Below are 23144 nucleotides of genomic sequence, written 5' to 3'. Positions count from 1 at the left end.
AGTAGGACTTTATTGCATATGTAGCCATTTATGGCTTCGGAAACCGCCATTTGATGCACGAATTTCATCGTGTTCGCTATCGATAATCTATTGACGTCCGATTGAATGATGCCTTGTATTTCATGACGATAGCGCCTGAAGTCTTGACGGAGGTGGAAATGTCAAGCTGTAAATTGACTTTGATCTCACTCACTCAAAGTTTTATAAAATCAGAATATTTTTTTATTTATTTAACATCAAATCGTTTCTTATTTAAGTTAAATAAATAAATCACTGATGGTTCTTTTGTGCCTTTTTCCAATCCCATTTCAAACGATTAATATATGTTTTGAATTTCTCTTCGACTTGTTCATATACTCTTAGATCTTCTTCATTCTGGGATTTTATATATTTCGACCTTGCAATATTCCTCAATTCAACAAGATGTGTAGCTTCTTCATTCCACCATGGCTTAGGTTCAAACGAAGGAACATGTGATTCTGTCCGTTTTTGACTCGACTCCTCTTCCATACGTTTCCATGCCTTCTTCTTACGTGAAATACATTTCTTAAATGCATCCTCCGCGTTTATACATTCAAAGGCATCTATATATAATTTGGTCTTTTCGAATTTATGTCTTGCTTCATTACGTAGATTAAAGAGGCGCGTAACTTCCTCACACCACCAGGGTTTAGGTTCGTGGTCCTGCTGCTTGTTTTTATTTCCTATATTTTTCCTATTATTCTGTGATTTTTCATGATTGTGAATTGTTTGTGTTAGATTTTTCTTATCATGATTTGAAATGTTGTATTCCGTATTTGAGACGATTGTTATTTTTTCATTATCATGGAATTCTTCGTGGTTGGTAGATATTTGTTCATTTTTGTTATTCGAATCGCTCTCGAATTCATTGATACTAACTGACTCGATTCTAGGCTTAGTTTCCTGAACATCATCTTGGTATTCTTCACGGTAGTCAGTTGATTCCATTTTGGCCTCATTGTTGTTATTCACATCGCCTTTAGTATCATTGATGTTAATTGACTCCATTCGTGTTGCAATTTCCATATAATGATTTAGAGCTATTTCTTGTATGCCAATTGATTCGATTTCTTGCTCGTTATTTGACTTCAATTTCGATTCAATGTTATTTGACACGATATTAGGATCATTATTGTTAAATGATACAATTCTTAATGCAATTTCCTCATCATTATCCTTCAAGCCCTCATTGAGGTCCCTTAAAAATTGAATCTTTGATTCATCACTGTCCGCATTTGACTCATTATTAGCATTTATCGTAACCTTATTTGTACCATTATATGGTATTAATTGTAATTTCCGCCTTTGCTCCAATTTCCAGGCATATTTCAATTCATTTATACGTTTTCGAAATGCATCGCCTGCTTCCTTGAATGCTCTAAGGTCATCCAAAGTACCAGACTTATAGTATTTTACCTTTGCCTCATATTCGGCGTTCAGCAGTTGGGTTGCTTCCTCACACCACCATGGTTTTGGAATATATTGCCGTTTTGGAGCATTGACTTTTTCGATCTGTCGTATTCGTTGTTTTTGTTTCCATTCAAATTTCAAATCTTTTATGAAATGGTTGTATGTTTTGTCGGCCTGCATATATGCTTTAAAATCTTCATCAGTTCTGGACATGTAATATCGCAACTGTGCTTGATTTCTATAGGCCAATTGTTTTTTGGCCTCATTACTCCACCAGGGTTCTTTCCGGTTTTTATTAGTTTTTTTCCTATTTGGATTTCGGTTTACTACGGTTTTGGAATTGGACGTCTCCATTTTGTGAGGTTGTGAGAATATCTGGAGAAAAGGTACAACATTTTTTTTTTTTTTTTTTTTTTATATATTATTTTGGTTGGCCCACTTTCTATAGGGATAGAAGGTTTAGTGCCATGTATCCGTATGTAGCTTTGCTACGAACTTGACTTTATCCATAGATGGTGGTTTGCGTTTTGCAGGTTGACTTCGATCTTCTTTAAGAATTTGACCACAATGTTCAGACTTTCTAAGCCTTGTGTATCAGTGAACTCTTCTACTGTGAAGGAGTCACATAGTAGCGAAAAGCATCTTCTTTTGCTATTAAATTTACGAAAATTAAAAATTTCATGCGCAGCTGTTTGGATTTTGTTGAACGACTCGTAATTTATAGGTTATCCGTATTTAAAAACACACGTGTTAGTTAAGCGAACGCTTAACAACCGCCATTTTGTAAAAATCTATTTTTAAGCCCGTGGGCGTGCAGTACTCATTTAAAATTTTTTTTTACGTCTTTCTTGTGAGCCGTCCGAGGACGAACTGTGAAGGTACAACATTTATTTATCAATTTGTGTGTTAGTTGCCTGTTGTGCTCAAACATGTTGTTGTTTGAAAGCTCAACACGAGCACCAAGGAAAGTTTCACAAAATAACAAACCTTTCAAAGATATATGTATCCAAAATTTATTAATAAAATATTTTAAAACGATATATTTTATTAATAATACTCAAAACGTGATTATATTGAAATTATATTTAATTTTTTTTCGGTCAAAATAGTTCGCGAAAAAATTAAACTTTTCCAAGAATCAAAAAAAGCGCCATAGTAATCGATTACTGAGTACTTTCTGGACCACAATGATGTAGTTTACACAAAGCTGTTTCATACATTAACATAGCCTAATTGTTTACACATACCCAAGATCCATTCACAGGTCGTGTAATAGTACGTTTACATTTAAGCGGATTTCATTAACCCAGTTGTCAATTCCTTTGCATATATGTCAAATAAATCCTCATAAAGTAGGTTAATACGGCGTTACATTTTATCGGATTTCGTTAATCCAGTGAGTTTAAATTATCAATTTCATTGTATATATGTCAAATAAATCTTCATAGTGAAGGTTAACCCGGTAAAAAGTTCTAATGTAAACGCCGTATAACCCTGGAAAATTTTCTAATGTATATGATGTTTAAGAAGCGAATATTATCGGCGGTTTTGGTTGAAAATCCCACAAAAATTGGCAACTTTTTTGAAAGCATGAAGTGAAAATTAAAATCTCTTTGACAGCTCTGGTAAAATCATCTTATCGGACGATCTCATTATTGGGCCATGGCACATACATTAGATCATGAAGTACATAAACATCAACTGATGTTTGTTTGAATCATTTTATTGGACGCCCTTATTATTGGGCGATGACATATACCCTAGATCATGATCTAAATAAAAAGCAGCCGATGGTTGCCGTAGTAAATATGTGCAAAAATAATTGTTGGATATTTGAAAATTTAAAAAAAAAAATTGAACAATTAAAATGTTGTGATAGTTTAGAAAGAAAAAAAAATTTCATAAACTCAAAAATATTATAAATAGTTTTTGTTCATTTGCACCTTTCGTTCTTCAATTTGTCACCAGTTGAATAGAACTCGATTTAAGTGACACCAACATTCAGTTAATAAATGAGTAATGCGACAAATGAACTTTATTTCAATTTAATACTATTCTAAACATCTACAATTTCATACAACCATTAACCAATCGAGTCGATTAAAAGACATAAGAACATTTTACAGATATAACCTACTTTATGAGGATATATTTGACATATATACAATGTAATTGACAAATAAAGCCCACTGGATTAAAGAAATCCGGCACAATGTAAACGTTCTAATAGGTGCCTTTAAAATTAAATGCGAAATCATATTCCCAACTCGATTTTGAAAATAAAACTTTTGTGCCCACACGTGTTTCTTCATTCTTGTTTATTTGTTTCCCTTCCACAAATGTAACTTCATTACATCGAGTTATTTTCTATCAGAAATTTATTTTAGTTCGCCAAACAAACAAAACAACTGATTTATTTGGCTTACATATGAAAATACATACAGAAATATAGCAGCCCCTAAACTAAAAAATTTAGTTGTCATATCGTTTTAACAGATGCAATTTTTCGTGTGGGCCACACGACATGTACGGTATTAACATATACATTTTATTAATTTCTAATGTAAACATTTCCTAAAAGCATCAAATTGTCGTGTGTTACGGCTAGGTTTTAAACTAATAGCGAATCGGATGAAACGTATTCAGCAAATAACGGGTGTTTATAACATTCTCCGCTTTACGCTCTGGCAACCCTTCATTTCAACAACAACTACAACATGTTTTTGGCAGTGTAGAATATTTGTCAGGCGCAGTAATCACACAACAATTCCTTTGTAATCGAATACTCGGTATACCTTTGCAACACTGACAGCAATAATTTTCATTTTCTCTTCTGCGAATCGACTAAAGAAAAAATCATGAACAGAGTCCGTGAAATTGCTGTAAATTGTACATTGTAAAAGTGTTTTAAATAAATAAACAAATAAAAAAGAGAATTAATTAAGAGAACATGTAATTCGTGGATTAATATTCATGTGGAAATAGTTCAGCAAAAGAACAAATAAATAGAAAAATAAACTATTTTATACATCTACAAATTGTCGTTTTCGTCGTCTACGTAGACACAAAAGCACCAACAAACACACTCATCAGATACATTTTACCAAGAACGCTGTTGGCTGCTACTGCCGCCGTCGTCGTCGCTGCTACTGCCTCTGCTGCTGCTGTTTACTGAAATTGTACATTGTGTGTATCGTTGTTGTCGTCGTCTTCTGCACACAGTCTGACTGATTGTCTGTCTGTCTGTCGAATAAGAAAAAGAAGAGCTAGAAAAAAAGTTAGAGCTAAAACGACTTACTACCAATACCAAGTACAGAAACAACAAAACTCAACAACAACGACGAAGACGTCGACCTAAAAAAAGAGGAGAAACTCATTACATATTCCAATCATGGACGATACCAGTATACAGGACAAGGAACGCTATGCCAGCCGAGAGAATCATTGTGAAATTGAACGCAGAAGACGGAACAAAATGACGGCATATATTACCGAGCTTTCGGATATGGTGCCGACATGCAGTGCTTTGGCCAGGAAACCCGACAAGCTGACCATTCTAAGAATGGCCGTTGCCCACATGAAGGCTTTGAGGGGTACTGGCAACACCAGTAATGATGGGACCTATAAACCCTCCTTTCTCACCGATCAGGAATTGAAACATCTTATATTGGAGGCGGCCGATGGTTTCCTATTCGTCGTGAGTTGTGATTCCGGTCGTATTATTTATGTTTCAGATTCCGTAACGCCTGTCTTGAATTATACCCAAAGTGATTGGTATGGCACCAGCCTGTATGAACATATACATCCCGATGATCGTGAAAAGATTCGCGAGCAGCTATCCACCCAAGAATCACAGAATTCGGGTAGAATATTGGATTTGAAATCGGGCACGGTGAAGAAAGAGGGCCATCAGTCCTCCATGCGTTTGAGTATGGGCGCACGTCGTGGTTTCATTTGTAGGATGCGTGTGGGCAACGTTAATCCAGAGACTATGGTTGCGGGTCATTTGAATCGTTTGAAACAACGTAACTCCTTGGGTCCATCACGGGATGGAACAAATTTCGCCGTGGTCCACTGCACAGGGTATATTAAAAATTGGCCACCAACTGAAATGTTCCCCGGTGTTCACATGGAACGTCCCGATGATGATATGCATGGATCTCATTGTTGCCTGGTGGCCATTGGCCGCTTGCAGGTCACATCCACCGCCTCGACAGATGTCACAAATGCCAACAATCAAAGTGAATTCATAACACGTCATGCTGTGGACGGAAAGTTCACCTTTGTCGATCAGCGTGTCATGAACATTTTGGGTTATACACCTCCCGAGCTGTTGGGTAAAATTTGCTACGATTTCTTCCATCCCGAGGATCAGTCACACATGAAGGAAAGTTTTGAGCAGGTGTTGAAGCAAAAGGGTCAAATGTTTTCGCTAATGTATCGGGCCCGGGCCAAATCGGGTGAATATGTTTGGTTGAGAACACAGGCATATGCCTTTCTAAATCCCTATACCGATGAGGTGGAGTATATTGTGTGTACCAATAGTTCCAATAAAGCATCGCTGCATGCCGCGACGGCTGGTCATGATAATAACAATCCGGAACAGCAGGAACATGTTTATGTTACACCGGGTGTCGATTATACGCTGCAGGGTAGACGTGATGTACCAGGTGGTGGTGCAGCTGATCCAAATATGTATGCTGCGCACAATATGATACCGCCCACAAATGCCGGTCCTCCGCCACATTTGGCTCAGCAGCAGGCCAGCAATCAAACACCCCAGAATGTACAAAGACCATCGTCGGCCCAAAATACGGTACCGTATAGTTATGATGCTACACATTCGCCGTTAGCTTATAATACAGCTGCCGGGGGACCATCACCCAACACGGTACATATGGCCAAGATACCCAAAGCTAATTCATCACCCACTCCGCAACATCCAACCAATTGGCCCCTGAGACCGCCACCACCTCAGCAGCAGCAACAACAACAGCCTGTGACAGAGGGTTATCAGTATCAACAATCGAGTCCGGCTCGTTCACCTAGTGGTCCAACATATACTCAGCTGAGTGCTGGCAATGCACGACAAGCAGCAGCAGCTGCATATCAGACAGGCCCGGCCCAGGCGCCACCGCATGGTATGTGGGATTGGCAGACGGCCCAACATGCACCACATCCTACTGCCCATCCAGGGGCACATCCACATCATGCTACGCATCCACATGCCACACATCCAGTGCATGCTCATGTTCCGGGTCAACAACCACCACCACAACAAGGTCAGGAATTTTCCGATATGCTGCAGATGTTGGATCAGAGTGCCCCTGGGACATTTGAAGATCTGAATATAAATATGTTCAATACACAGTTCGAATAATGAGAAGAAGAAGAGGAGCATGGCGATGATGATGAACAAAATGACGTATTTTATTGCTTAGTTTTTTTCTTTTCTTTTTTCCACCAAAAAAAGAAAAATATGCAGAATCAGTATAAGGCAGCCCCGAATAAAATGAAAAATACACAACAAAAACATAGTTTATAAGTCTCGATAACAGCAACAACAACTTCTTTTTTTATAAAATAAAAACCAACTTTATGTATGTATGATGGAAAAAAATATATTTTAAACAAAAACAAATAAAATGTACATATAATTTCAGCTGTGAGGGGAGGGATAGATAGTTGTTGCAGTATAGTTTTTGCATTAATATCAGCATTTTCAACAACAATATCAGAATTTTCAAAGTCATTTTATTTGGGAGAATTATCTTCATCATCAATTTTTTACTTGAAGGCATTTTTTAAATAGAGCTGCAAACGCTGGATTAGCGTGATGCCTATGGGATATAAACTTCAAAAAACTCGTCTTACAGAATTTTTTAATGTTTTTTATTGAACAAATATTAAAAAGAAAATAAGATCATATTTAAAACCCCTAAGAAGTTATTGAATAAAACTTTTTTAATCCAAAACGTTTTTGGTTTTAAAAAATAATTGTTTTTTTTTAATTTAGGATTAGATTCTTTTGTTAGAAGAAATTGAATACATTGAACCGGAAGGTTTTTATATTTAAAAAAAAATTTAAAAATTAATTTTTTAATTTTAAAAGATTAAATATTTAAAAAAATTATGCATGATTATGGTGTTGAATAATATTTTTTTTTATAAAAATCAAAAAAAAAAATATTTAGTATTAAAACCCATTAGGAAGACTGCGTGTTGAAAAATTGAGTTTGATTCCATACTTCATTTGGGATTTGAAAAATATATTTTTTGCAAAATCCGTGCTAAAAAATATAGCATTGAAAAAATATGTTTAAATAAAATATTCTCAACTGCAAAATTTGTATTAACAAAATTTATTTTCTACAAAATAAATAACAAAAAAATTAAAAAAAATAATAATATTCAAGTTGAAACTTCTAGAACGACACTACTATTTAAATTTTGTGTTCCTAATATCTATGCCTTAGAATTGTCAGAATTCCCCAGGATTTTCTTGTTTGATTATTCCTTTTGAGATTTAGAGACATCGCTATCCTCCTCCGCATTGCCAATATCGCTAACTTCCACTACAGCATTTTCATTATTTCGGTCATTTTTCATAGCTCGTTTATAGTCACGAAAACGTGGCCGTTTTGCGGCATATAACTCCGATTCACTTTCACTAGTATTTGTTGTGGTCGTTGTATTACCACCGACCACACCATAATATCTAGCTGATCGTCGATCATCATCAGCACCATCTTCATTATCACTTTCCAATTCAGACGATAAGGCAGCTTCACGCCGTTTACGTGCATTTAACCAGGCAGTCATGAGTTTATTCATTTGTGGCTTTTCATTTACCATTTCTATAGGTTTGTTACATTTATCCGATTTGTTGCGGGAATTATTAACCAAATTCGATACTTTGTGCCATTGGAGTTGGGTACAGGGACGTAGTGTGGCCAAGGCTTGCTCATCGCTGACATTTTTAAAATCTAACCATGTCTGCAATAGAGTAATAATTTAATTTTTAAAAATAGTTATAAACAAATTAATAACTTACATTCAGCTGCTCCTCTGTCTCCAATATGGCTGGCATGCGATAATGTAGCCAGGACATAATTTTGGAAGATTCAAATGTTATAATACTATAGCTATATATCTTATCACCCTGTTCATCCTCCCACACATCAAATATGCCGGCCATTTTTAGCAGATTCACATCTTCCGGCTGCCAGGTATTGCGATCATAAATCTTAATCTGTTCCTTTTGCGGCATATACAATAGATGGGCAGCTCTTTCGGATGGTTTGGCAGATTTTGTTGTTTGCCATTCATAGAACCCTAAAATAAAACCTAATTAGTAAAATGTATTGGTAAATAGTTGATACTGATACCCACCTTCGCACAGTACAGCACAACGTTGACCTCGACGAAAAGGACCTCTATATAATTTCGAATTCAGCATATGTTCCAAACGACAATTGTTCGTTGTCAGGCCGTGTTTACGATAATCACCTTTATGCCAAAACGGTATCATACCCCACATCATGGGAACAACAACACGCGAGCTTTCCATGTTTTTAGCTTCCTCTTCATCGTAAAAATGATATTTGGATGCCAAGACGGGTGTTATGTCTGTGGGTGCTATATTATATGAGGGCATATATTTTCGATCACAATTAAACTCCGAACGCCATGGAGGTTCAATTAGGCAGTCAACATTGTCCTCCTCCTTGTTGCTGCCTACCGGTTTCTTAGATTCCCGCTCATTTTCTTTTGATTTGTTCGATTGTTGCTTTGGTTCTCTATAACGACAAGCTTTTAATATGTCGCAGGGTTCCAATGTCCTATAGAGTATTAAAAATTAAAAATGACCAGGGGCAACTTTCAAAGCAAACTTACAAACAAGTACGTCCACACATTTGGCGAAATTATATACAACCCGTTGTTTTTTCCTTTAGTTTAGTGGCGCTTTCCTAGAGAAATGTCAATGCAGTCAATTACAAGGTGGCAACGGCGACAAACAACTAGATTTGGCTTTGGCTTTCACGTTTATTTACAAGGGTTTTGGAAATCGAAAAATGACTGCCGATAGGGATTTATAATTTGACATTTTAAGCAGATAAGCGTGAACTGCTGAAAATAGATTATATATGTATAGATCTTGTCATTATTTAAAAAATAAATTAAACCTTTTAAAAAACATTTTTTTAATATTCAAGATCAACAACACAGAATGGAAAAAATAACAAACAAAACAGTAAAAAACGCAGCTGGTCATTATAACGCCGTTAAATTCTCTTTCTGCAGTATTAACTGCGTCAATGTTCGCACAGTTGTACTCCGTATTCCTTGGCTACAACTAGTGAAAAGTTTGGACGCGACCGGCATTGTTTATAGGAGAAAATAAAAAACATTTTATATTTATTAAAAATGGGCGATCGTTACAACATTCATAGTCAATTGGAACATCTGCAGAGTAAATATATTGGTACCGGTCATGCAGACACATCCAAATACGAATGGCTAACAAATCAACATCGTGATTCCTTGGCCAGCTATATGGGACACTACGATATGTTAAATTATTTTGCCATTGCACTGAATGAAACCAAAGGACGAGTAAGATTCGATTTAATGGAACGTATGTTACAGCCGTGTGGACCACCACCCGAGAAGATGGACGAATAAATATTATTAATAAATTAGTTGATGAAAAATACATGGCTTGTTTTTTTGTTTGGGGATAAGTAAATTAGTGATGTATAATTTGGCGAGTAATTGAGTACTCGGTTTGTAATCTTGGAAAAGTAGTCAGGTATCCTATACGCATCAAATGCACTGAATTTGCGAATAGGGTTTTTACAAGAGAATTGCTTAAATTGCTATATCTCATCTTGACTTCATGACAAATTAAAAATTCTTCATAAAAATCACAGTTTTAGAGCGCGTTTAGGCTACGAAATCCACTCGATTCCGAATGTCAATTTACACCTTACATGGTAACAGATTTTGTTATATTGTCATTCCATTGCATATATATCAAATAAAACCTCATAAAGAATGTAACAAGTTCTAATGTATATGTCGTTTTACATTTAATGCCAAAATAATGTAATGTTTTATACTATTTTTATGTTCTCTTTGTTTTTATTATTTATTAAAATGTTAGAACACAACTCCCGTTTGACTACTTTATCATATAATCAAATTTGCCCAACATGGCAACCCCATGCGTTGAGTACACTTTTTTGACAACCCTCCTTCGGTCATACCGGATTTAACAACCCTGATCAAATAAAGTACGACGATAGGAAGAGAACGAAGAGAACCTCGTCTCGAAATATTACAAAAGAAATACAAATTGTAAAAATTGTTTTATTTTTACTTGAAATTTTTTTGTTAATTCATAATTTCCTACATCAATTACAACAAAAGTCCAACTTACATGCACATAGCCAATCACTGGATATCTCAATAAATCGAAAAAGAGTATGTGAACTAAGAAAAATATATAAAATTTTTTAGTATAGCCCCCCGACAAAAGTCGAAAGAAAAAACCCCAACGGTAGATACAAGAGAAAAAATGGAAAAAAATAATACAAAGAAAAGAATGAAAAAAAGAAAATTGAAAATTTCATTTGTCATGACAATTGAAAAGGCAAGAAAAATCAAATTAAAAAGAAAATCAATTTTGCTAAAAAAAACAAGAAAAAATACATATACACACATGTATATGAAATATTCACAAGTGAATTGTCGTTTTTTGTGCAAGATCTGTTGTAAAGATAGCAGTCAAAAATTTTGTACATATATAATTTGTGTGAATTTGCAAAAAATAAAAAAGAACGCACGAAACTCAACGACGACAAACATACATACACATTAGCAAGAAATGATGGTTGGTGATGAAAAGTGCATTTTTGTTTTTTGGTTATTTAATAATTGTATGAAATGTGTGTAGTGAGTGTGTGTGCCTGTGTGTGAAATCAAACAAGAAAAAAGTATAACATTTTTACCTTCGCGGGACATAACGACGGTGACCCAAACAACTAATTTAAGTTCGTACATTCACGATTATTGAGCAGCCAGAAGCAGCGGCAGACCAGAGACCCCCTTGCATTTATTGAGGCTCTTCTTGCAGCAATAACAACAACAACTACGACCACATCAGCTGCAAATCTAATATGTATCGTATTTGGTGTAAAATAAATTTCGTGATGCATTAATTGCGTCTTATTCTTTTTCAAAGGCAAATAATAAATATATTTGTCATGAAGCGGAGAAGGACAGTGTGTAAAGAAATAATATATTAGAAAATAATTTGGGCGAGGGTAGGTCTCCACAAAATGCAATGCATTTTCCCGTTTTATTTTCGCATATTCTCTAATGTGTTATCTCTTTTGATTGTATTAACTAATCATTAGCCGAGGAAGAAGAAGAAGAAGCAGCAGAAAAAAACAGTTAAGCCAGGGAGCAAATGAGGGAGAGCCAGAGAGTTGTGTTAGGCCTGCAATAAAATGTTTTCTTTTGTTGTTGTTATTGGAGGGGAGAGTGTCAACAACAAGAAACCCGAAGTAAAAAATGGGGACTTCTTCGAAGTTCTCCTACCAAAAACATCCCAAATAACAGAGTTGCAAAAACGAGTAGTTTATCAAATTAATAGAAAAATATAGAGCGAGCACGAGAGAGAGAGAGAGAGAGGCAAAATAAAGTAATAAATTCCCCGTTGAATCATTTTGTTTAATATTATTTATATATTTTGTTGGTAGATTTTCTAACTAATCTGTATTGCTTTTATAAAAATGCTGTATATTTATAATTATTGCTACGGTTGTTATTGTCCAAGAATGTGTAATTTAATTTGTTGAACAAACGAACGAACATCTTTCTTTCGCCTTTCCATTGATTTTGTCTTGTCATTTTGCAACACTTATAAAATGCGAAAGGTCTCTCATATCGTTTGCTTTCTGCTGCTGTTGCCTGGCTGCTGTTGTATATAATCAGACGAATATTACGGAACGTCACTCGTGAGAATTAAAAAAAAAGAAAAATAAAGAAAATAATACAAAGAAAATGTAAGAAAAAAACCGAGGCAAAATACATTTTTATTTTCTGCACAAGAAGAATAAGTTAAAAATATCGTTTATTAGTTTATATATGGTTCGGCGGTTCGATATATTGATGTTTGGTCCGTCATGAGCTGCACTTTTTTCCGAGGTGTGGTGATGATGGTGGCTTACAAAAACAACAAAAATGACAATTTTTAAATAAATTAAAATCACATAAAGTGCTTGTAATATTTCATGATTGATTTTAGCAAAACTGTCACCTTCTCCTCTCTTCCCTACCAAAAATCATTTGTTTGTCTTTTGCCGCCGCTGCTGCTGTCTGCCTGCATGCCAGTCAGCCATGAGGTGTTCTTAGCTGCTCGGCTGTGGCTGCTTCTCAATGCAAATGCCAAAAATGAATTCCTTTTTTTTTGTTCTTTTGTATATTGATGTAGAAATGTAAAACGTTTTCCTCTTTTCCTGAAATAAGAAATGAAAAAAGTCTTGTGTGTATCAATTTTAATGAATATTTTTTTGCATATAAACAAGGCAATTATTATAACAAAAAAAAAATATATTTTTCTTTAGTGTTGGTATTTTGTTCTTTAAAGTTTCATTGTGTCGTTTTTTTCACATCACATCTCCATGGCCAATTTTTGTGTGATTGTTTTTCTTTTGCAATTTTACGTGGAAATTTTCTCTAAGAAAATTTATTTATTACATGGAATATATATTTTTTCAAAATATATTTTTTGTATTGACTATTAATTATTTAATAACAAATCTAGCTCTTGTATCGAAATATTCCTATAAGTCCCCGGCCAATGGGCCAGCCACCAACCAGAGCTTTTTATTTAAATGTGTATTTTGTCCGGCAGCCGGGTGATGAAATCTTAATTTCTTTTTTTTTTAATTCTAAATTTTTGTTCCACCATCACTGGATGGAGTGCAGATTCATCTCTCGTTCGAAGCAAAATATCTTGGTACGATCCTGGACTGTCAACAACTACGATGGAACAGGAATGCTGAAGACGGGAAGATTGCACTCTATTCATGCAAGAATATCCATTGGGGAAAGTTAGGGGTTAAAACCATCGACTATACACTGGAAGTATAACACCGTAGTAGGGCCCACTGCCTGCGCCAATTCTTATAACTGGAGCCGCTAGGAGCACTCCCCAAAGGGGCTCTGAACGCTCAGCATTAAGTGTCAGGCAGCATTAAGTGTTAAGTAGCGCGTAGTGCATGAACAGAACCATTGGCAAAATTATGCTTATGGGCATAGATGTGTCCTAAACGAACAAGGTATCACATTGGAATTGTGGAAAACTACGTGAATATATATCACCAGTACTGAGATTTGACTATGTTGATGTCGTTATTCCCAGTAGAGACGACTGGAACAGTAGTAATCCTGACTTTTTATACAGATGGATCCAAGATGGAAGAAGATACAGGTGCTTGGCCTTGAGCTTGTATCCTGAATGAACAAGGACCAATGTGGACAACTAAGCGACTATATATCACCAGTCCTGAGATTTGACGATGTAGATGTCGTTATCCCCAGTAGAGACGACTGGAAGCGTAGTAACAGTCCTCTGGACGACAGTCTGGCTTTTTGTACAGACGAATCCAAGACGGAAGGATAGCAATTGCAGTGTTCTCCAAGCTGAAATCTTCACGATTTGGAAGGCTGCTAAATTGATTAAAAAAGTCTGAATGAATTGATTAAAACAAGTGGATAGTCAGGCGGCTCTTAAAGCCATCAAATGCTGTAACATCATGTCTGAGGTCGTCCTCGAGTGTAGAGCAGTTTTGGAAACACTGTAACATTATGGATAATGAAACAGCAGACAACATGAGTCATCGATTGCTACAGATCTAGCAATCGATGACTCGATCAAACTATCCATCTGTCACCTTTTCCGGATTTTTGAGGCACAACGAATCTAGGTGCAATGTGTTAAGATCTATCTGGCCGACTCTGTCAGCCCAAAGGACAAACTCACTGTTGGACCTGAGCAAAACTGAAATTAGAGCAATGACAGGAGTTATTACTGGTCATTGTAAGGTTCTGAAGATTTTTTAATTAAAAATATACTGCTGAGGGACTCTTGAGACATTTTTCTTTCATTGGAAAAAATACCTTAAAAAAACAATTTAATTGGAAGGGAGAATCCTTAAGTCCCCACTGAGGCCTTAGGAATTTTTCTTTTGAAAAATGGGGTCCTGGCATACCTGAGATTTTTTTTTTTTTTGCTCCGGTGGAATGTTTCCCCTGAAAGAAAAAGGGTCGCGAGGAGACCTGAGTATTTGTTTTAGAAAAAAAACACATCTGAGGACTTTTTTTAAATTATTGGTCACAATTCTAGATGCGTGTTTTGAATCTTAGTGTAAATTATTTTATGTATTCCAGACCACCGGGGATATGCTCCACATATTTCCTAAACCACAATATTGCTGGCAGGCCAAAATGTCCCATGGCCATTAAAACATTCATTCTATTTTTTTACATTTTCCCCAACAATAAAAATTGTTTTAAACATAATTCAATGATACAATAAATATTTTTTTTTTTATATTTCTCTTTTCCAGATTAATTTGTTGCTGCAAGGAAATTCTTCTTACCAATAACACAATACAATTTAAAATAATTGAAATCCACAATTTATTAATTCAACAACAAACATCAGAACACATTTGCTGCTGTTGCTGAAAAATTGAAGAGTTCCTCTTTGAACAACAAGAAGCAAATTAGCCATATTAGTACTGTTGTTTGTGGAAGACGGCAGATTGCAATTTCCAACGATATTTCAATAACTACATCGTAGCCCTCTATAAATAAATAAACTACTACTGAACAGTAGCCGATTTTTGGTGCTTAGATAAAAAAGGCATAGCCTTTTTTCTTTTAGTTCTAATCCTCTTTTCGTAATACATTGGCAAACAGAGAATTGGAGGAGGGAAGGTCAATTTTTTAGGTGGTGGAGTGCTGTCAACAAACAACACAAATTCACAAGAAAATAGAAAAGAGAGTAGCAGGAAATCAAAAAGCCGAGCAGCCACACTTTATCGGAAAGTTCGTAAAGGTGGATGAAACGAATTTCAATTGAAAACTATCACAAGTTTTCCTAAATAAATAATGAGTCGCCATGAAGGTAAGCAGTGATGAAATTCATTTTATAAATTTCCAATTGATGATCAAATAATTTCCTCCGTGTATTTTTGGTTTATTTGAAAATCTCCATAGGTGTCAGCTGCGATTCATGTCTTAAATCGAACTTTAATGGTCGTCGCTATAAATGTCTAATTTGTTATGATTATGATTTATGCGCCGACTGTTATGAGGAAGGTGTCACATCAACACGACACTTGGTCGATCATCCTATGCAATGCATACTAACACGTTCGGATATTGAATTGTTTTTCGGTGGTGAAATGCTCAATACCGAGCAGCCACAAAGTTTCACCTGTCCGTATTGTAAAAAAATGGGTTTTAGTGATGCCACACTATTGGAACATGTATCGTCAGAACATACGGAGACCAGCTCCGAAGTTGTATGTCCGGTATGTGCTGGCCTACCGGGTGGTGAACCGAATCTAGTCACAGATGATTTTGCCGGTCATCTATCGCTGGAACATCGTACTGGACCACGGGAATTGATTTCATTTTTGATATCCTTTTTAAACAAAACCAAACAACTTGTATTTTATATTATTAATTTTTTTTAACACTCACACATGTAACACTCTTACATATATAATATTTTTATTAGGGAAATCGTTATTATTAATTTTGATATAGCTCCCATATATATTTTCGTCGGATTTCATGTATAGGGTCCACCAAACTGCCAACGTGTATCCGATTGGCGTGAAATTTTGCATAGGGTAGTTAATTAAGTCTAGAATAATGTGTGCTAAGTTTTGTTAAAATCGATTTAAATTTATATATAGACCCCATATATATTTTCGTCGGAATTCATGTAAATGGTGCCCCAAACATCCAAAGAGTATCCGATTGGCAAGAAATTTTGCATAGCGGAGCGAACTAAGTGTAGAAAGACTTGTGTTAAGTTTCGTCAAAATCGGTTTAAATTTAGATATAGCTCCCATAAATATTTTCATCGGATTTCATGTAAATGATGCATAAAATATCCGAAGCGTATCCGATTGGTATGCAATTTTGCAAAGCGTATCTAATTGAGTCTAAGATACTATGTGCTAAGTTTTGTTGAAATCGATTCAGATTTAGTTACAGCTCCCATATATATTTTCGTCCGATTTCATGTAAATGGTGCCCCAAACTTCCAAATGTTTGTCCGATTGAGACGAAATTTTGTATAACATATTGAATTGCGTCTAGAATAATGTGTGTTAAGTGTTGTTAAAATCGTTTCAAATTTAGATATAAAATCGGGTCAGATTTAGATATAGCTCCCCACATATAGGTAAAAAATCCAAAAATCACATATCATTATCACTATATTTAATATAAACATTATTCTATAAAAAAAAAAAAAACAAATATTTCCATTGCCTTGCTATGGCATTCTCCTTAACTCCTTTGCACGATGAACCTTCAGCTATACGACATGGCGGTGGAGTACGTCGCATACCAGGACGTACACTTGGCGGACCACGAGCACGTCGTTCCAATATGCACTTTAGCTCTTCGAGTGGTCTCTCAGCTTTATCACCCTCTGGACGGGAATCGGTTGATCCGATTGCAGAGCTACTATCACAATTATCTGGCGTAAGACGAGGCGGACCGCCAACATCTCAATTGCAGCAGTTGCAAATGCAAATACAATTGGAGCGCCAACAAGTGACGGCAATTATTAATTTTCCCCAACTAGTGACTGAGAATGTTTTGGCGATACTAAATTAATGTTTTCTCTTTCTCTCTTTTTGTTTGGAAATCTCTAGGCCACACGTCAACAACTGGAACGTTTGCCAAGACGTGCCCATCCATTGGTCTCATCATCGAATTCAAATGCAACCATGGCCGAGGTGATTAGTGGTGCTAGCGGTGGAGGTTCGGGATCTGGCAGTGGTCTAATCAGTGGTAGCGGCTCTGGCTCAAATGCCAATGGTGGCGGCAGTGGCTCATCGCGTACCAATGAATGGTCGGTGTCGGCCCAGCATCAGTCGGCGCAATCAAGTCTGGCTGCAAGTGCTTTAAATACCAGAGAAGTACCGTTGAATTCTAGCAATTATTTGTCTTTCAACGATTTCGGTTTGTCACCACAATATTCCTCCTTTCTACAGCCTGGTGGCAGTGGAATCGGTGGTAGCAACGGGAACAGCATGCTGGGCATGTCAATTGCTGGTGGTTCAGGCAGTGGAGCAAATGCTGGTTCAGCTGCTGGTGGGGCATCGGGTAATGGCAGCGGTGGTGGAGCTGATGGTGGTGCCCAATCACAGTTCTTGCTCACAAAATTCATGCAACCAACACTGAGTGAAGCCGAATGGGCTGAAATTGGTAGAGAACGTGCTGATCGGTGAGTTTACGCTATTAAAAAATTATATAATTAAAATTGTATACCACATACAACGGAGTGTTATGGGAAGGGAATTAGATAGAAACTATACATAGAAGAAATACTTTCCCAAATCGTTATATACGGGACGTACATATACGTCCATGTTTTTTTTAACAAAGTAATGGACACATTTATTTTCCAATTGCAAAGAAATTTGGTACGGCACATTAAATTGGAACACTATTGGCATTAACGTATTCCCAAGTTTAGATTATATTTTACGTCAACGACGTAGCACAATTGATACGAAATTTTCCAGACCATATCGAACTGTGTCTACAATGACGTGTACTGAGTTTTATTAACCCAAGGCCAAAAAATAATTATGTCAACCGATTTCATGAAAATGGCACATCCACAAATCACAACGCTTCTCGGATTGTGATGAGTTTTTTTGAATCGTTTTTTTTGAAGCTTTCATATATACTTTTCCGTTCGGTTACTTGTAATTTTCCATAGCGTGCTCTGAATTATGTCTAGAATAATGTGGTTTTGTCAAAAATGGTCCAAATTGAAATATTAAATATTGAAATATTAAGTTTTATTTAAATCGATTCGGTTTTCGATAGAGCTCCCATACATAATTTACGATTTCATGTAAATGGCGCGGCCAGGACCCCTCTTGTATTCGATTAATATGAAATTTTCCATAGCGTGCTGAATTATGTCTAGAATGATATTTGTCCTGATTGTTTTGTGGTTTGGATAGCATATCATATAGTCGGTCCCGACACTTTGTTCCTTTTATATATGCACGATTTTTATTTACGTGTCCTTAAATGTTCTTCTTCTTGTTTTTGCTTTTGCACAGATCACAATTTGTACAAGCCTTATTGCTCTCAACATTAGCTTGTAACTCATTGGACCTGGATCCCGAACATGATAAACGTGGCGAATCCCAGGAAACTACCAATAGTGATAATGTAAATAATGAAAAGGCAGCATCAGCGGCAGCCGCCAATAACACAAACACAGCCAATGACAGTGAATCGTCGTCGTCGTATGGTGACAATACGCGAGAAACAATGATGAACAACAATGCTGCAGATGCGTCTGCACAAACTACAAATACAACAAGCAGTGTTGGTGGCGGCGGTGGCACGTTACGCCAACAGGTCCATCAACAGCAACAAACCTCGCCGGAAGATTTTGTTGTTGATGATTTGAAACAGCAGCAACAACAGCAGGCCTATTCAAGTAAAAAGAAATCGGCAACGGCTGGCGGTATTAAAGCAGCTGCGGCTGGGGCAACAACAGATAGAGGCATTGAACGACGTGGTCGTCCACCACCCACAGTGGCGGCGGGTGCTGCTGCTGCAGCGGCTGCTACCGGATCACAGTCGCAGCAGCAACAACAACAGCAGCAGCAACAAGGTCAACAGCCACAAAAATATAAGCAAAATGCTGCCGCCAATGCAGCAGCGATGTCGGCAGCAAACACAAATCAAATACCCGATACTAGGTAGTGTTATCATCTCCATAGACCCGCCAAATCACTACAGCAACAACAACAGCAGCAGCATTGTTATTATAATTGTATTCAGAAATGTAATAGCAACAGCCAGGAGCAGCAGCATCAACAGCAGCCGAAGAAAAAGAATAACATCCAAGATCATCATTGTCGTCGTCGTCGCAATTATAAAAATCACCATTCTTAGCAACCAATTAACTAACCAACCACCAACAATAACAACAACAACATCACCACACGTACCCTACAGACAAACAACAACACCTTCGCACACGCCGCCGCAAAACAACAGCACCATCAACAAACCAAATTTATATATAAATGTGGACTATATTATGATGGTGACTGACATTTGATTGGATGGCCGGTCAATCAAGGATTGGCATGCCAACAAAAAAACCAAAAAAGCAAAAATCTACTGTCCCTATTATTTACTTTTACTTCAGCACATAAATGTCACTGTCTCTCTCTGTATTTTGCATTTTATGTAGTAAACTAACAAAAGAGAAACAACAGCGTGTGATGCCATCCACTTCTCTCTCCCACTATCCACCAACAAATAACATTCATTGTCCTACTCTTCTGTCAATAATTGTTTGTTTTCAATTGGAACATGCGAACCTGAGCAGCAGCAACAAAGTTAAGTCACGGCATGACATGTGTGAATGGCGAATGTCAATCGCTCGATCGATCCAGTTGAGATTGATGTGGCATATGTGTGTGTGTTTATATGATGTATATGATTTCCAAATGTTGCTGATGATGATGACGATGATCATGCAAACAAAAAGAAAAACAACAACAAAAAAGTATGATGGAATTTTATAGGTGTTAGCATGTGCATGCACAGCAAAGCAGCAGTTGCAAACAACAACAAAACAAAAAAGAAACAACAACAACATAATATTCGTTTATTAAAATAAATATAATATTATAACTATTTAAAAATTTATATAATTATAAAAAACCACAAAAAAGAAAAAAATCTTATTGTAATCATAACTTCAAAAAAAAAAAAAAAAAACATGAATTGTTGTTGTTATTATTAATGTTTTGGGTGAGGGAGGATATTATGAAAAAACGAAGTCCAATGGTCTGATTATCCTTAAAAAAAAGGATAGTTTGATAAATCAAGGAAATGTATTCTTAAAGATCTATGGCAGGAGCTGCGAAAAAAAATACTTAGAAAATATTCTTTTAAAACAATTATGGTGACGATAAATCATTCAAATTTTTTTAAATCCCAATCAAAAGGTATTTATTAATATTTATTTATTCCAAAAAATGCCGATTTATTTATTCCATTAAGGCCGATTTCAAATAAATTGCAAACTATACTACTCCATGTAGCATTGATTTCTTAATAATATAATACAAAAAAATATTTACAAATTCAAATTTAGAGAAGTGCCGTGAATTCTAGCAATTATTTGTCTTTTAATTCTTTCGGTTATTGGTCCTTTCTATAGCCTGGTAGCAGTGGAATCGGTGATATCAACGGGAATAGCATGCTGGGCATTTCCAGCCCATCTACTATATATATATCTATAAAGACTCCCTTCAACTCGTCTATGAAGACTCCTATAAAGACTATAAAGACTTCCCTTCAGCTCGTCTATAAAGACTTCCCTTCAGCTCGTCTATAAAGACTCCCTTCAGCTCGTCTATAAAGACTCCCTTCAGCTCGTCTATAAAGACTCCCTTCAGCTCGTCTATAAAGACTCCCTTCAGCTCGTCTATAAAGACTCCCTTCAGCTCGTCTATAAAGACTCCCTTCAGCTCGTCTATAAAGACTCCCTTCAGCTCGTCTATAAAGACTCCCTTCAGCTCGTCTATAAAGACTCCCTTCAGCTCGTCTATAAAGACTCCCTTCAGCTCGTCTATAAAGACTCCCTTCAGCTCGTCTATAAAGACTCCCTTTCAGCTCGTCTATAAAGACTCCCTTCAGCTCGTCTATAAAGACTCCCTTTCAGCTCGTCTATAAAGACTCCCTTCAGCTCGTCTATAAAGACTCCCTTCAGCTCGTCTATAAAGACTCCCTTCAGCTCGTCTATAAAGACTCCCTTCAGCTCGTCTATAAAGACTCCCTTCAGCTCGTCTATAAAGACTCCCTTCAGCTCGTCTATAAAGACTCCCTTCAGCTCGTCTATAAAGACTCCCTTCAGCTCGTCTATAAAGACTCCCTTCAGCTCGTCTATAAAGACTCCCTTCAGCTCGTCTATAAAGACTCCCTTCAGCTCGTCTATAAAGACTCCCTTCAGCTCGTCTATAAAGACTCCCTTAAGCTCGTCTATAAAGACTCCCTTAAGCTCGTCTATAAAGACTCCCTTAAGCTCGTCTATAAAGACTCCCTTCAGCTCGTCTATGAAGACTCCCTTCAGCTCGTCTATAAAGACTCCCTTCAGGTCTTTAAGAGATTCCTTTCAGATACTCTAAAAAGACTCATTTTAGCTCGACTATAAGGACTCCCTACAGCTAGTGTATACGACTTTTTCAGTTCGTTATTCACAACTTCCATTTTCGTTACAATAATTAAAAATCCATAATATTCTAAACATAAAATTATATTTCTATTTCAATGAAATACATATGCATATGTATGTATTTAACTACATACTACATTGATTATTCATATCTTAACATTCCTTTCTATATTAACGATATACTTGGTACATCTTGTAAATCATCCAATGTCATAACGGCCTGATGCAGGCAAAAATAATTCTCAATGCATCCTTTGATAATGGATTCATCTATAAAGAAAAAAATATTTCTATAAAAAAAACATAATTATGTACTTGTTTACAATTTTTAATTACCTGGATATTGATTTTCCATGATTATAGAACGTGCTATATGTCTGGCTAGCTTCTTGAAAACAAAACGATTACCGATTAGGCCATGTCGCATTGGTATCATCAAATGTTTCACCACCCAGGGTGATATACGTTTAACACAGCTGCCCATTAGTATATCATCCAGCTCAATACTAGGACTGCAGGGTGTAAATTCATCATCACTATCATCGCCAAATAATTCCGTAAATTTCCATTTCATAATTTCGTGCCAGCGCAAATCTTCTTCCAGCAAACGGGCCAAAGATTCGCTTAGTTTACGTTTTTGCATAAATAATTCACATGGCCAAAGACTATTGCTAAGATCCTTTTCACAAATTTTACTACCACCCCCACTAACACTACATGTGGCAATTGCAGGATGTGTAGGTGTTTCTTGTTCTGTAGGCTTATCATCATTAATAAGTAAACACAATTTTGGACTGTGATTGTTTGCTTTATCAAAGTTAGGAGTTTGTTGTTGTTTTCCACCCACCTGAGCCAGCTCAATTTCTTTTAATATTTTACATATTTGTGGATCATCGGGTTCTTGATTCGGATCAATGCCAAATATTTCATCCAATTCGGTTTTTTCCTCGCTAAATAATCTGGCCAATTCCAAGGCAACACTGTCATTGGAATTTTCCATATCGGCAACAACATCATCATCGATAGATTTTGTTAAACCAATTTCATTATTTTCATTTACAGCTTCGGGGATTTGTTGTAATTGTTGTGGAGATGTTTCAGGACGGTCGCTCGATCGATCCAGTTGAGATTGATGTGGCATATGTGTGTGTGTTTATATGATGTATAT

General features: G+C 36.4%; 5 protein-coding genes across 5 annotated transcripts; 3 read left to right on the top strand and 2 right to left on the bottom strand.

Annotated features, from left to right (window-relative positions):
* The first annotated feature begins 4777 nt into the window (after positions 1-4777).
* Positions 4778-6811, top strand: LOC133327910 (aryl hydrocarbon receptor nuclear translocator homolog). Its single transcript, XM_061536446.1, has one exon. It carries the CDS (start codon positions 4823-4825, stop codon positions 6809-6811), a length of 1989 nt encoding a protein of 662 aa, XP_061392430.1. The 5' UTR covers positions 4778-4822.
* Positions 6812-7941: 1130 nt separating this feature from the next.
* LOC133327947 (abasic site processing protein HMCES) lies at positions 7942-9347 on the bottom strand. Its single transcript, XM_061536491.1, has 4 exons — positions 9328-9347; positions 8824-9272; positions 8486-8766; positions 7942-8427 (listed from the first exon to the last, which is right to left on the bottom strand). The coding sequence occupies exons 1-4, from the start codon at positions 9345-9347 to the stop codon at positions 7942-7944; spliced, it is 1236 nt and encodes a 411-aa protein (XP_061392475.1).
* A 505-nt stretch (positions 9348-9852) lies between these two features.
* Positions 9853-10116, top strand: LOC133327925 (splicing factor 3B subunit 5). The gene has a single exon (XM_061536460.1). The coding sequence runs from the start codon at positions 9859-9861 to the stop codon at positions 10114-10116; it is 258 nt and encodes an 85-aa protein (XP_061392444.1). The 5' UTR covers positions 9853-9858.
* Positions 10117-15560: 5444 nt separating this feature from the next.
* On the top strand, positions 15561-19533 carry LOC133327906 (E3 ubiquitin-protein ligase Kcmf1). Its single transcript, XM_061536442.1, has 6 exons — positions 15561-15634; positions 15727-16151; positions 17050-17310; positions 17406-17672; positions 17748-17980; positions 18834-19533. The coding sequence occupies exons 1-6, from the start codon at positions 15619-15621 to the stop codon at positions 19486-19488; spliced, it is 1857 nt and encodes a 618-aa protein (XP_061392426.1). The 5' UTR covers positions 15561-15618; the 3' UTR covers positions 19489-19533.
* Positions 19534-22142: 2609 nt separating this feature from the next.
* On the bottom strand, positions 22143-23117 carry LOC133327946 (uncharacterized). The gene is made up of 3 exons (XM_061536490.1): positions 22762-23117; positions 22313-22683; positions 22143-22246 (listed from the first exon to the last, which is right to left on the bottom strand). The coding sequence occupies exons 1-3, from the start codon at positions 23115-23117 to the stop codon at positions 22143-22145; spliced, it is 831 nt and encodes a 276-aa protein (XP_061392474.1).
* Positions 23118-23144: the final 27 nt, after the last annotated feature.

This window comes from Musca vetustissima, unplaced genomic scaffold, assembly GCF_032173495.1.
Source record: "Musca vetustissima isolate MV318-11 ecotype Yass unplaced genomic scaffold, APGP_CSIRO_Mvet_v1 utg13007, whole genome shotgun sequence".
Classification (NCBI taxonomy): domain Eukaryota; kingdom Metazoa; phylum Arthropoda; class Insecta; order Diptera; family Muscidae; genus Musca; species Musca vetustissima.
Note: the sequence above shows the minus strand (reverse complement) of the source record. Positions and strands in the feature narration are given on the sequence as shown.